Consider the following 14,575-nt stretch of genomic DNA (forward strand, 5'->3'; position numbering starts at 1 on the left):
CCCCCCCGGTTCCCTTTATGTTCAAACTGAATGCATCTCAAGTCTTGCAGGTGAGGGCATTGGAAAAGCTTTACTGCAGTTAACCCAGGCTCTGATTTAGCCACTGCCTCTAGTCAGACTCCTGTCTGCTCCCCTCTCATCTGAGGTTAGTGGTGGTAGAAAGGACTTGCCTTGTCCACTCTTGAGGTCTGGGAAAACCTGCAGTGCTGATTTCTTTCAAACCAGTAGCTCACCCACTTGTCAGTGAGGCACAAGCTAAATTGCTTGAGGGCTGGTTACAGAGGCAGATGCAACAGAAGCGAGCTGGGGAAGCGTTGCAGCATGGCAGCTTGCATGCAGGAGAGATTGATGCAAGTGCCAATCCCCTATGCTAACCCCCTGGTTAAGTTCTTCTAGTATGGTTAAGAGCTTGAGGCACACAAAGTATAGGGATGTAGGGGATATGATGAGTGTCAGCAGGCTGCATCTAGACCAGTTCTCCTTGAACTTCCCTGAGCACAACTGTGCATTTGAGGAGTGAAATCTCCCTGAGCTCTGGCAAGAGAAAAGCGGCCTTGTTTTCTGGAGACCCAAGTAACAGGCTATCTCAGGGCCTCACCCTTTGGGAAGGAAACAAGACCTTGAATATCTTCTCCTTCACCCAGTTTTACTAAGCTGGGCCATGAGACTTGGACTATTGCTCATGCTTCCAGCTGTTCCCACATGAAGGGCAGCTCTTGGGTTTCTGCAGAGCTTGGGGCTTGACATTACTGGATGCAGAGGTGCTGGTGAAGAGCCAGAGGGATTCACCATCCAAGTGGAAATGCTTTCCCAGGGCTGGATGAGAACATCGGCAGCTGACTGGAAAAAATGAAGGAAACTGCTCCAAAAGGTTACAGCTGAGAACATCCTTTCATTAAGGGATCCTTCCTCCTGAAGCTTCTGCCTTCCAGCAGACAACTCCCTGCACTGGGAGTCTGCTTCCTGGAAAAAGCTTCAGGCCTTGACATACTGCGTCAAACCTTGCATCAGCAGGCAGTGTATGGCAGGGGGTCATCTGCCTTCTCACGGGATGGCCCTGGGGCCTGCATCAGTGCCTGGAGGCAGTGGGAGGTGTGCTGCATAACTATCTTGTTGGTTTAGTTGTGACCCCGAAATCCCCAGTCCATATGATTTTTTTTTTTTTTTTTTTTTTTTAAAAAGGACAGATTGAAACAGAGGGAAACTGCTTTCTCTGAGCTACAAAGGGCATGACCTCAATGTGCTTTACTGATAAACAAAATCGATAGGCAGGACAGCTCTTGTCTACAGAAGTGTAGGTGGAATGCAGCCTGCCTGGACTGGTGGGGAATAGATTTGCCACTTCAATCTGCCAACCCGCACTGGGCTATCCCTGCCATGTCCACACTGGGAGTCTGCCCTGTATAATGGCGTATTAGGTAAGGCAGGGTTTCAGTGTTGGGCTTGCATGTTGAAGCCTTGTTCTCTGTTCCTTGGGCATTAATTCGAACCCTTCAGATACCTTCTTACAGCTCCCACTGGACTAACACTTGTCTAATGCAGAGCTGTTTTGTTTTTTTTAAAGGCTGGTGGGAAGACTGGGTGGCTTTCCTGCTTTGCTGTTAAAGAAGGAACTATTTGTCTCACCTTCTTCCTCCTATACTTGGCCCTAATTCTGTCTGACTGTCCCTGCATTCCTGTGCGTGTATAGTGGGGGGGTGGCAGGGCTTGAAGTCCTACTGCTGCTTTCCCATTAGCCATCCTTCTTGTGCAAATGCATCCCAGCTATGATTTAGAGCTTGGCTTCCACCCATCCAAATGCAAAATTCATAGAGTAGTCAATAATTGTGATTTACAATAGCACTGGAATAGCCGGTCAGCTTCCAAGATCGACAAAACTCCAGGTTTCAGGAGGATGGCACTGATCCAGGTGCATAATTCATTGATACAAGACCTTCTGGTAGGACATGCCTGATTTCTGCTGCACTAGCCCAGGTTGCAGATGGAGAAATCTGTTAAGAAGTCAGCGGAGGAAAAATTTGATGAACTAGGTCATTCATCTGGGCTCAAACTGGCAAGGGACTAGTATTGTCCTTTTAGAGCTCAAACAGAATCCACCTTCGTGTGGCAGCCAGCTGTTTGCTTACAATATGATGAATGCATTAAAAGTAAATTTTAAACGTATAACAGTGGCTTCAGTTCTGGGAGTAATGCAGTAGATCAGGAAGTGAAGCTGCCATCTCTGACAAATGTCTATTATTACAAGGAGGCAGTGACTCACTGTAAGAGAAGTAAGTACTTCAGACTGTGCAAAGAACTATTTTGGAAAACACTAACAACTTATCCTAACATTTTTTTTACCATGTCCCTCTGACCCTCATGTGCGAAGGGCCTACCTATTCAAGCTGCTTGTTCTCATTGCCCAGTTGTGGGACTATTACTTGGTTATTCACGGAGTGGAGGGATGTCCCTAGCTAGTTGATGGGTATAATCTACCCATCTATCCCCATCACCAAACTTTGGAGAGCAAAAGCGTGATCCTGATGGCTCCTTGGGCTCCCTCTTCTAGGAACATGGTAATTCCTCAAAGAGCCAGCAAGCAGAATAACAGACCCAGTCCTCTGAACACTTCTCGCTTGTCTCCTTTCTTTTTGTCCTCCTGGCTTTTTGCTACCTACCTTTTTTTGGTTTGCTTTGTCACCTGCCTCAGTCTCTTTCCAGCTTATGAAAAGAGCCAAGATTTAGAAATGCAATAACTTAATTCCCTCACTTTCAGTTTCTCTCCTATTTTGCTTCCCAGCTGTCAGGGGTCTGAGAAACTCTGCTGCTTGGGGTGTGCCTCATAATAACTGCGAAGGCAGGCTTGACGGGAGCCAGACCTGCCCTTGCTTTCTGCATGGCTGTGGGAGCTTAATGCTGGATCTTCAAATGCTTCTTCCCTTGAGCCTCTGAAAGGCTCATTCTTGTTTCTCAGGAACAATGCCTCGGCTTCATCCGCAACAATATCCTTTCATCTCCTGGTTTTCATGCTCCAGTGCATTCTGGGATGTCACAGTACAAAGAGTGCCTTATGTTTGTGTATGTGCGATTCTGTTTTTTCCACATCATTGACCTAGTGCCTTCCATATCCTTGGTTATGCAACAACTGCAGGCGGGTTAACACTGTCCTGACCAGAACTACAACTGCTCTGTTTCCCTGTACAGGGGCTTTCTGCCACTCCCAGATACTCCTGTCAAAGGTTCAGAGCATGATCTCTTTCATTCGTGAGTGCAGGATGCACTTTCATAATTACACTTATGTGGTGCCCTGTAGTGCACATGCTTCTGCCCTCCATCATGAATGCACTGTCCTCCTTTGCTCTGTGTGTGAAAGACCCAGTCCTGTTTTCTCTTGGTCACAGTTGGGCTTTGCTGATCTGAACCTGGCAGAATTCGCTGGCTCTGGATTCACAGTCCGATGCTGCCTACTGGAAGGCTATGACACCAAGAACACCCGACAGGACAACTCTATCCTAAAGGTACGGGCTTTATCCTAGGCTCTGTACTCTGCATAAAACCCAGCCAGAGTTTCCAGTCCAGGAGTTGGTTCCTAGCCTGTCCACTTGTAAACTCTCTTGATGGTGGGATCCTTTAACAGAGGCCCTTCCAGAGCAGTCTAGAGCCATAGGAGCAGCTTCCAGCTTCTACCTAGAGCAGCCACCCTTAGATACTTAGTTAAACGATGATGTTTCAGTGATATCCTCTGTTTGCAAGTAACGTGAGCAGGAAAGCAGCCTTAGCTGCAGGATCAAGCTGCTGGAGTTGCTGGCATGACTTGGAGAGAGTGACGCTAGTGGGTTAAATACTATGCAGGAGAGAGGTGGTCCTGTTGAGCGCAAGTGCAATGCTAGCTTCTTAGTCCTAAATCTCCTTCCACCCCCTGTCACAGGACCCACAAGCTATGGTTGTCATTGATGGGTGGACGGTCTTGGAACTGACTCTTACTTCTGACTTGTGCCCCTTCTGTCTCCCATAGGTCACAATTGGGATGTCTCTGCTCTCTGGGGACCCCTGCTTCAAAACGTGAGTTTCTAGATTCTTTTCTGCTCTTTGGGGACTTGTTGCATTTACAGGGTCTCATCCTATATTGGTGAAATTCAACCAGGGGAGGAGAACAGTTAAGGGGTCACAAAGCTGCTCCGTGAACTGACATAGATCTCTGAAAGAGGCTGGTGATCTTTATATCGGGGTGACCTTGGATGTCTCCTCTTCCATAGATCACTAGTTTAATTTTTATAAGGCAACAAACTTCCCTAAGAGCACAGTGGAGCAGTTTAAAACTGGGAATCTGGACTGAAGGATTCAACGTCAGATTTTGCCAAAGACTGGACTTGGCTTCTTAAAACTACCCTGATCCTGTATGAAAGGGTTAATGATAATACCTATAGATAGGTGACAGGAACCTGCCAGATGACCTACAGGAGACTGCTGAGTGGGTGCCCATTTCTTTCTAGAGCAGCAAAGGCAGAAGACCCAACTTAAATTGTTTTTTTTTTTTTCCCAACCTTTAAAAAAAAAAAAAACAACAACAACAACAACAAAACACACACACACACATTAAAAAAAACAACAAACCAAGAGTCTTGTCTGATTTAGCCTCCTTGGCTTTGCAGAAAGACTGTCGTATTCTTGCATGCCCCACGCTCCCCAGATAAGACATTAAATTTTATTATTTGGAAGGCAGAATGAAGAAAAGTTTGGGTTTCTTCAGTTAGGTTTTTTTTTGGTGGTTTTGTGGGGTTTTTTTGTTTTGTTTTTTTTGCGGGGGGGGGCCAGAATTGGGGCCAACTCTCTGCAGCAGCTTACTTGCCTAAAGCAGCAATTGAGCTGGCTCAGGACGGAAGCTAGTGTTTACCCTCACAGCTACTAAGGGATTCATAGCTGCTTTTGACTGCTTGGCCCAGAGCTCCTGCCAGTTCCTTAGTGGCTGTGAGAGGGTTAACATTGGACTCCATCCCTTCTGCTTGCCCGACCAGAGCGAAGCAGGAGCCCTTCTAACAGCTGTTTAGAGCACAGCATCTCCATGTTTCTGTTTCAGCAAAAAAAGAAAAAATAAATAGTTGGAGTACTGCGTCCAGTACTGGGCGTAGCACTTCAAAAGGGATGCAGCCAGCCTGGAGAGGGTTCAGAGGAGGCCACCCACTTGGTGAGAGGGCAGCAGGATGGGCCTGACAAGGAGAGACTGAGGGACCTGAACTTGTTCAGCCTCAGCAAGAGGAGGCTGGGGGGGGACCTGGTGCATGGGGGGGACCTGGTGCCTACAAGCTCATCAGGGGAGATCAACAGCAAATAGGGAGAGCCCTTTTCTCCCCAGCACCACCTGGGGTGACAAGGAACAATGGTCATAAGCTGATGGAGAATAGGTTTAGGTTGGAGATCAGAAGGCAATATTTTACAGTTAGGGGGGCCAAAATCTGGAACCGACTTCCCAGGGAAGTGGTCCTCGCCCCTACCTTGGGCAAATTCAAGAGGAGGTTGGATGATCACCTGTCTGGGGTCTTGTGAACCCAGCATTCATTTCTGCCTGTGGCAGGGGGTCAGGCTAGGTGATCTGTTCAGGTCCCTCCTGACCCTAACTACTGTGAAACTATCCCTGCTTTAAAAATGCATTCCAAGATGGGGTGGCAAGTAAATGCAGTATTTTTATGAAGCAGGTGAGGATGAGGAGTAGTTTCAACTCAATGATATGTTATTGTGTACCTTAACTGAAGGCACTTTTTTCCTCCCTGGTGTTTGTTAGGCCTTAGAGACTAATAGATACTGGCAACAAACCACAGGTATTTAATTTGAATTGTTATAATCAAGCTTGAGGGCCTAGAGGGAAGTTGTGTTATAGAAAACAAGGCTTTGAAGAGATGCAGACAACTTGTGGAGTGAGATTTGACATTCGGCTTTCAGTCTTTGCTTGGTGATGTCCTGACTCACTGTGCGAGAGCAGTGAATTGGAATCTGACAGTGGCACTGGTTGAAATGTTTTGATTTATTGTTGTGCTTTTCTGTTCAACAGAATAAATCTCTAGCTCTACTGCCTGCTCCTAGGCCAGGTCTGCATCTCTAAACTGTCGTTGATTTATGACGATATTGATTATGGTGGCGATTTATGACTTGCACTAGCAGATGCAGTTTTGCTGTCAAGGGAGTTTTGCTGGTGTGGGTTATTGCATTTGCAGAACATGTATAAATAATGCCAGGAATAATACTGACTTACTGCTATAAGCTGCCAACTTTTTTTTAATGTAGATAAAGCCTTGAATTTTGTAAGATGAGGAAGGGACGTTTCTCCTCCTACTCCACTGGCTCCTTTTTGGGAAGATGGGGAGGGCCTAACCTGGCAGTTCTTGTAGCTCTGCACAGATATAGTTCTACTTAGCAGCAACATTGCTGCATTTTTCTATTAACCATAAAATTAATGAAACTCAGTAAAGTGCTCATTTTCTGTTAATGCAATTTTTAGTTGTAATTGCCAGTCACAAAGGTGAGTGCCTACTTCATAATAACCTAGGTAGGCACTGTTACCAATACAAACCTGTCTTTAAGATGTTCACAACTTTATTCAACTCCCCTGTGGACCAGAAACTTTTTCAGAATTGGAGAATATTGCTCTTCTCTTCCTCCCCCTTTCCTTCTCAAGTCCCTTATCTCCCATTCTGGCTCCCTGGCTTTCCTTGGTATAGTGATCACATGCTAATGGCTTAAATTTCCACAGCTGAGACTTCCATGTAAAACAGTCCTCAATACATTGTACCATTGAGAAACAGTGCTCATTAGGGTACCATTAAAACCACAGGAGAAAATTGCTTGTGGCCCTACTCAGCCAGCACCTCCTAACATTTTGAAGTAGCAATCTAACCCAAGGAAGGGGGTGGGGGAAAGCATCCATGTATACCCAGCCTGACAGGTATGTGAGCCTCTGATGTTTGCTGCTGAGCAGTTAGCCTGATTGACATTGCAAGTGCCTTATTAACCCACCCTCTGGATTAGCAAACTGCAAACATGTAGATAGTGGCTTGCAGTTTTGGGGCTGCCTTGGACTCTGCATCTGCGGGGGCAGGGGAAATAGAAATCCTCCTGTAAAGGGAGAATCTGCAGCACATCTTTGCCTGGGAAGCATTTGCAATGCAGCCTTGTATTCCACCCACTCAAGGGGTGGGCGATTTTGCTGAAGGTCCTGGAGTTGGTGGCAGAGCTAGAAATAGAATCTTACCTCACTTCTGTTTCAAGGTGATGACTTTCGGTAAAAGGACTTCATGAGGAGAAAACACCAGGTCTGAAAGGGCTTTTTAGCTTCATGCAGAAAGGCATAACAAGGTGGCATCAGGAAGCTAGAGCCAAGCAGATTTGAATTCAAGGGGTACCTATACACATGCCCAACCCCTGCTCTAATACATGCTAATTAACACACGTCAGAGCAAACTTGATTAATCAAGTCTGCTGGAGTGTGAATTGGCACACTCCAGCAGCCTCAGCATCGCATGCATTTAGCTGTGCTTCAAAATGGCAGCAGAGGCGCTTTTAACTAAAGGTCGTTGAATGAGCTTTAGTTAAAGTGCCCTCACCACCGTTTTGAAGCACAGCACCCTGAATACACAAGACCCCAGGAGCACACGTAAGGACACCCAAGGTGTGTATCTTGTTTCAAGTCAGAAGCTTCTTGTAACAAGCCACTGAGGGAGGTGGTGGGTGCCCCACCTATTGTTGCGTCTCTGCATGGTTCATTTCAACTAAGCATAAGTTGCTGGCCTTGGAACAGGATGAAATTTGACAGGCGATTGGACTAGAGGACCTAATGGTCCCTTCTAGCTCCAAACTCCTTTAACATATTAGTCTGAGACTCACGTTTCCTTTTTTAAGTGGTTGCTTTGTTTTAGTCTCGCTAGCTCTGCAGTCGCCACAGAGGCAAACCTAGAAAGGTTTTGCATTCCTAATATAAAGACACCAGCAGAAGCAAAGGCCTTGCTGTGTGTCCCTTTCCGAGTCCAGTCACTCTGCATGAAGAAGCAAAAGGAGAATGGCTCCCTTTTGTAGGTCACCTTGGACCTCTCAAGTGGCCATCAACTTTCAGCCTCTGCCTGACTTCCTGAATAACCACCTGTGCTTTGCCTTTTGCAGACCTCCTTCCACAGCCAAATCGATCACCATCCCAGGACAGGACTCCACCCTGCAGTTGACCTGCAAGGGCGAGGGAACCACCAGCAGCAGCACAAGTGGTTCAGCTTCCATTGGCTCTGTCCGACAGACCAAGTCAAGACCCACCATTCTCAGCTCAGGTACAGGCCTTCGGTTCCAGGACTGTGCTGTGCTCTCTCCACCAGTGGAGGGGCTCCCACTGCGTGGTCATTCTCAACCCCCTTAAGTAAGAGAACTTGCAAGCTGCTTACCTACTAAATGTTACGAAGCAGAGGAAGCCTGTATCTCTGCAGCACTCCTCTCTGTTAGTCAGAGAGATAAGCCATTCCTTCCTGCTGCCAGGGAGTTAATAATTGATATATGTATTGCAGTCCTCTTAAAGGTACCCAGTGCTGTGGTTCCTCTTTATATTCAATAACACTTAACACTTTTTTTTTTCTCCACTTGGCTGTTCAATTTGTTCAGGCTGCTCTTCTGGAAAAGTTCCTCTGCAATTTTTAACGCTTTTGGTCTGAGATCTAATAACCTTCGTTTAGCTGCTGAAGCAGCATTCTTCAGCTTCCGCGAGTCTGTTTTCAAGGGCATTGTACTTTCCCAGCTCTCTCCGAGAGAGCTTGCGCTTCCCTACGTGGACCGTGACAGATCCATATTGCAGGAGAAATAGCATGTTTCTTAGTTCACTTTAATGGCACGGCAAAGTAGCTTAAAAAAATGGTTGGTGCTTTTCCCAGGAATTTGATCTCTTGGGCAAGCTTTTTTTTTAACATGCAAATGAGGAAGTGCAGAGGTAAATCTGACCCTTCGAGCCAAATTCAAAGGTGATGTGAACAGTAGTGGAACAACCCACCACCACCACCCACCCTTTGAAAGATGAGGTTGTAACAGAAAAGCAGTCAACAGGGAGGTGTCCCATTGCACAGGTTCTGCCCTTCCTTGCTTTTTAACAATTTGTCCTGCTACACCCTGCCCCTTGCACCGAGTTAGCTGTAGGTAGTGGTGAATTTCTGCTGACTTGGGGCCCCATCTGACTTGTCAGTTAAGGTTTATATTCCACCTGTCCCTATAGTACACTGTCCAATTTTAGCCCATTGTAAATACATAGTGTATCCTTTTTCACTGGGATCTTCCCACATTTGCATTGTACCACTGAGATTCTGGCTCCTTTCTACTCTGTCACCAGCTGCTGTTCCAGCACTAGGTCTTGAATTGTAGCTTTTGCAGCACAGGTAGTCTAAGTTATGGGAGCCAGCAATAGTATCTAGCTGCTTGCATGGCACATACCAAGTTGGCATAATGCTTTTTAACAGGTAGTTTTTGATGTAAATGGCCTCAGATGTGACCTACCATCTGAATGGGCTTGAATGACCTTGCATCCCTGCCTATTCAGGCACTGGACTTTAGACTCTGCCACACAAATCTGACAGAGCCTCTCACAGCTACTCTTATAAATAGTCCCTGGCAGCTTTTAGTTCTCCAGCAGTCTGTGGAGAAGCACCCTTTCCTGGTCCAGTGTGACAGGGTTTCCTTCAAATCCTTCAGCACAGAGCAGTGCTGGCTGAGATATAATTGGAGTGATCCATCGTTTGTTGGCAGGTGTACCAGAGGAGCCAGACCAGAATCTGTCCAGTCCAGAGGAAGTATTTCACTCGGGGCACTCGCGGAACTCCAGTTACGCTAGTCAGCAGTCCAAGATCTCTGGTAATTACTGACCTGTTAAACTCTTGCACCCCCTGGGAGACTGCAAGTCTTCAAACCTCCAGCCTGTTTTCCTGTGGTGCGTTCCAGTGATTCGCAGCCAGATCTCTGGCCAAGACTCGCTCTAGGGTCTGGTTTCTGGACCCCGTGTTTGGGGTGACTCTGCACTAGGACCAATCTGTATAATCCCCTTTGGGGGCTAGAGGCCTCAGACCATCTTAGTGAAGCTTCTGCGTCCTGGAGGCTTGCCTGTTAATATTTTGCACTGATATCTTGCTGCGGCAGAGGGGCAAGCTTGGTGTGTAATGATGAGCCCGTGTCCACAGGTTACAGCACAGAGCACTCGCGTTCCTCCAGCATGTCGGACCTGACCCATCGCCGGAACACCTCCACTAGCAGCAGTGCATCCGGGGGACTCAGCATGACAGTTGAGTGTCCAGAAGGAGAGAAGGACCACAAAATGGACAAACCGCCTCGGCCCCCAAGACCAGCCCTCCTAATGGATAGATCGTCCCGGTAAGTGGCCCTATAAAGGAGAAGCTTTTAGTGTTCTGCCATCCAGAGAGACAAAAAGTCCTTTGCCCTTCCTTTGCAACCTGATCAGCCTCTTGTCAGATAGCATTGTAACAGTGAAGGGACACAATGGCATATCTGCAGCCTGTCTCAGATGTGCTGAGTCTGTTTTGGTTTTATTCCAGGAGAAAAAAGGATTCGATGGAGAGTCACCCAACCTGGGTGGATGACACCAGGATTGATGCTGATGATATAGTGGAGAAAATCATGCAGAGTCAGGACTTCACAGATGTCAGCAATACTGAAGGTGAGAGACTCGGAGCCTCAAAAGAGAGGTGGTGAAGGCAGGGGAGAAGCAGCCAGAATGTTATTGATCCTTTGATCCCCAAATTCATTTTAGTTAAATGTGGCCCACCTGAAATGTTGCTGGGGTTGGCTGAGGTGTTCTGGAGCAGGTGTGCTTGGATAACAAAGACCATCTGTGCAAGGCAAGAATTCTTGTGGGCGAGCTCTCTTTATTGGGCCAACTGTATGGTCGGTCCAAACATAAGCAAGCTCTTGGGTATCGCCGCACTGTTCCTCAGGCCTGATGTACTGTGATGCCCAAAAGCTTGCTTATGGGCATCACCATAAAACCAATAAAAGGTGATTCACAAGAATTCCTGTCTTTTGCATATCTCTTGGACCTTCATGGCAGCATTACCTCAACACTAGCAGAGGAGCTTATGGTTAGGTAAGGGATCTGTACCCCTGTGGGTGGGCGAGTAGGCATGGGGTAGGGGAAAAACTAGACTGAACACAAATAAACATGGGTGGAGCTAGGAAACAACCTCCGTCATGTTCATGGTCCCAGTACTGCACCACTGCAAGGGAACATCTTTTGAGGCTCTTGAAATGAGGTTCAGTGCATGGGCAGGCTTTAGACATTAAAAGAACCCCCTTGCCTGCCTCTTAACATGTCCCTTTCTCTGAGCTGACTCTTCCAAATGTTGTGGCTGACTTTTTACCTGAGGGTGTCTTCAAAGTGAAGAAGTACCCAGAGATTTGATGGCTGTCAGAGAAATGGGAAGTACATAACCACTTGTAGAAGGGATTTGTTCCCTCTCCCAATGTGGTGCAACATGGTTTGGAGGGGATGTGTGCAGATTGCCATGGTTTTGGATTTCACTTCTTTACTCTCTCCCATCTGATCTGCAGACAGTAACCTGCGGCTGTTTGTGAGCAGAGACGGCACAACTACTCTTAGTGGTATTCAGCTGGGAAACAGGTAAGGCTCCTATCTGGCAGGCAGGTACTGGGGCTCTGGCAGGGGTTAGCTGGTTCTCCGTGCATTGCAGTGGAGTTCTAAACGTGCAGTACATGATGGCTTTGTTCCTGCATCAGTGCACCTGAGATCCTTCTGCTCACAGGCTACAGCTGTGGAGAGCTCTGTACAAGCTTAATGGGAAAATTTTTGATTTCTGCTAGAGCAGGGAATGGTCTGTAGAGAAATACAAAGCCATGGGGAGAATGGCCTATCTGTGGTGGTTTTCTCAAATCTGGGTCAAGGCGGGAGTCCTATTGCCCCCAGCTGGAGTATAGCAAAACTGCAACTGCCTGATGTAAATAATCCTTCCTCCATTGAATAGTCTTTCTACTGAATTTGGTCACATAATAATGCTGTGTCGTGCTGCAGAGCCTTTGTGCATAGCCTCACTGCGCTTTTTACATTCCCTAACCCTCACAACCTTTCATTAGGTAAGAAGGCATCATGCCTCCCTTGCCCTGGGGAAAGTGGACTTTCAGCAAAGGTGCAAAGCTGAGCCTGGAGCCCAGGAGTGCTCGTCTCCTTTCCAGAGGTCATCCCATGAGTGCTTTCTGCAATCCTTAGAAAGGATCACGGTTACAGTTTCAAGTCATCCAGCACTGGATTGCCAGTGTGACTGTTTGTCTGGTTTCTGTTTTATATAGGCTGGGATGTTGCCAGGATGGCTAGTCATTCTCTGTATCTTGCATGAGGGCAGTGTGCTTTGCTACAGTTCTGGAATCTGAATGAATAAAAAAACCCAACGTGCTCTCCCCCTTCTTCCACAGGGTCTCATCTGGAGTTTACGAGCCAGTGGTGATTGAAACCCATTAAATGTGAAGAACAGGGTAGACCTGCTGGAAACAGACCTCCTGCCCCGTCCGCTGCCATGTGGATGCCAATCTGTACCTCTCTACATGCAACATTCCAGAAGGGATTTCTGCAGACCTCTCCCCTTACATTTGCACTGCAGAACTACTCGAAGACCATACCACTCTAGACCATGCACTTTCCCTGACCCTGGCATTATTCCCCCTCCTCCCCATGCTTCCACTCACCGCATTGTTCCATACCAGATCCAAGGTGTCTCTCTTCAGGGAGCACACTCTTATCTGGAGGGTGTTTCCGCTCCCCACATCCCCTTTCCCCAGTCCCTCATTCCATAGATTAATGCCCAACAAGGGGTTGTGCCCCTCCTGTCTCAGCAAACCATTGGGTTGTACCACTGTGAACTTTTTTTTTTTTTTTTTCAAACCACTGAAAGGGGAAAACTAATACGAATGTAACCAGAAATCTGGCGTGGTGAAATGGTGAGCTGGCCACTCACAGAATGCTTTATTCCTCTGACCGCATCGTGGATTGCAAGGAAACTTTTTACCTCCCAAAACAACACTTGACTGAGCAAAGCACCCAACAAAACCAAACCCCACTGTCCCCTATGTATTGGAAACATTTCCCAGAAGTGCATTTCAGAAAGCAACTGGAATCTAGATGGAACTTGGTAACAAAGGTTAAAGGCTGGCTCTGACTGACATGAACTGCAGTATCCCTTCCACTGCTGGGCATGGATGGGCAACTTCCAGTTGCTGGCATTAGTAGGAGCACTTTAAAGATTCCAGATGTGTCTGGAGGAGGCTCGCACTTGCTGTTCCTGAAACAATATGTTCTGTGGACTCACTTGGCAAAATAGTCATGGTTGCAGTTTGGAGGGGGAGGGGCTGGCAGCCTGACTCAGGGAGGGAGGCCTTACAGTGCTTACCTGCCCACGGTGGACCAAAAGAGGAATCTTATCCCGATACCCCTCCTCTGGGCCAGGATAGGGTGCGACTAGGTGTGGTGGTTTGGGGGTTTTTTTTTTAGCTGTGACAGGAGTAGTTAAATGGTTCAATATTTCTGGGCCAAAAAGGGGACTCTCTGATCCTAGGCGACTCTTCGTGCTTTGTGAGAAGGGACCCATGGCTGAGTCTGTCCCCTCTTGGGCAGAGGAGAAGCTTTGTTCAATGCAAAAAGATGTTGGCATCTCTGCTTCTTGGGCAGACTGGCTGTCTCCTGCCTTGGCCACAGCCTTTGTTCTCGCCTGGTTCTAGGTGCGTGAACTCTTCTAACAAATGAGACTTAACTGTTTTTTGATCATCTTTCTCAATGGATCTCTTTTCTAGTTTGATTTCTGCAGTTGTTGGATGCTTTTAGCTGCCTCTCTTTCTCATGGGCTGTGGCAGAAAAGATGTAGGTCTTTTTTCCAACTTCTATTTGTAGAATTCTCCCAGCAGCTGAACTACAGGTGAAGATCTATGCAGACTCTAGCCCTGAGTTGGCAGCAGGCTGCATGCGCAGCCCTCTGTACAGATACTTCCAGCCTATAAGCTATTTCTGAGTAGTGTCCTTTCCTTTTTATTTTTGCTGTTGTACTGTAGTAGCACTTGGCAGCCATGCACTTTGACTAATGGCACACTCCAGATCACTGGCTATGAAGTGGCCTCTGACGTGCGTGCGTACATACCCACTCAGACACATGCACACACTCCGTCCCGTTTAGCGAGAAGAGAAGGTTCTGTGACTGATCAATTTAATTTTGTCTTTTGAATCCTTACTGTTGCCAAGCCTCCCTTGGGGCTCCTTGTCGTGTGTCTGTGAACGGAGCGCACTGAGCTCCTGGGAAAGGGAACAGGGTAAACTGGCAGCAGTGGTCTCACTTGCACATGGTGGTCATCAGAGGGGGATTCTGTAGGCAGAATAACAAGGCTGGATCTTGTTTCATGCTGTGAACCCTTCTTGAGCCCAGTAGGCTGCTTGCTTGACTTGTGCAAACCATTTGTTGTGTGTGTGGTGGGGGGGGGGAGGTTCAGTTTGCCCCACTTGCCTTTTGTGCTCCCCCCATGCCCCCAAAAGGGAATTTATATTGATTTGGGGCAGGCAAAGCCTTATAGCTTAATGTTG

At 47.3% G+C, this 14,575-nt stretch overlaps 1 protein-coding gene and 1 long non-coding RNA gene across 4 annotated transcripts in view; one reads left to right on the plus strand and one right to left on the minus strand.

The window, feature by feature from the left end:
* Positions 1-9,695, minus strand: part of LOC112551253 — an 11,481-nt gene extending 1,786 nt beyond the window's left edge. Inside the window, exons 1-2 of the long non-coding RNA XR_003095499.1 lie at positions 8,397-9,695; positions 7,223-7,340 (exon numbers count right to left, since the gene is read on the minus strand). This is a non-coding gene — a long non-coding RNA (uncharacterized LOC112551253). The remainder of the gene's footprint in view (positions 1-7,222; positions 7,341-8,396) is intronic.
* FAM102A (family with sequence similarity 102 member A) overlaps positions 1-14,567 on the plus strand; it is a 39,091-nt gene extending 24,524 nt beyond the window's left edge. For 2 of the 3 annotated variants that reach the window (XM_006029717.3, XM_025211223.1), the window contains exons 5-12: positions 3,381-3,497; positions 3,995-4,041; positions 8,128-8,285; positions 9,739-9,843; positions 10,167-10,356; positions 10,539-10,660; positions 11,551-11,620; positions 12,427-14,567. In XM_006029717.3, the coding sequence (XP_006029779.1) occupies positions 3,381-3,497; positions 3,995-4,041; positions 8,128-8,285; positions 9,739-9,843; positions 10,167-10,356; positions 10,539-10,660; positions 11,551-11,620; positions 12,427-12,472 (855 nt within the window). In that variant the 3' untranslated portion in view covers positions 12,473-14,567. Of the gene's footprint in view, positions 1-3,380; positions 3,498-3,994; positions 4,042-8,127; positions 8,286-9,738; positions 9,844-10,166; positions 10,357-10,538; positions 10,661-11,550; positions 11,621-12,090 lie in introns of all 3 variants that reach the window. The other variant, XM_025211224.1, reaches the window with a different exon arrangement.
* The last annotated feature ends 8 nt before the right edge of the window (positions 14,568-14,575 follow it).

Source organism: Alligator sinensis, unplaced genomic scaffold (assembly GCF_000455745.1).
Source record: "Alligator sinensis unplaced genomic scaffold, ASM45574v1 scaffold388_1, whole genome shotgun sequence".
NCBI lineage: Eukaryota > Metazoa > Chordata > Crocodylia > Alligatoridae > Alligator > Alligator sinensis.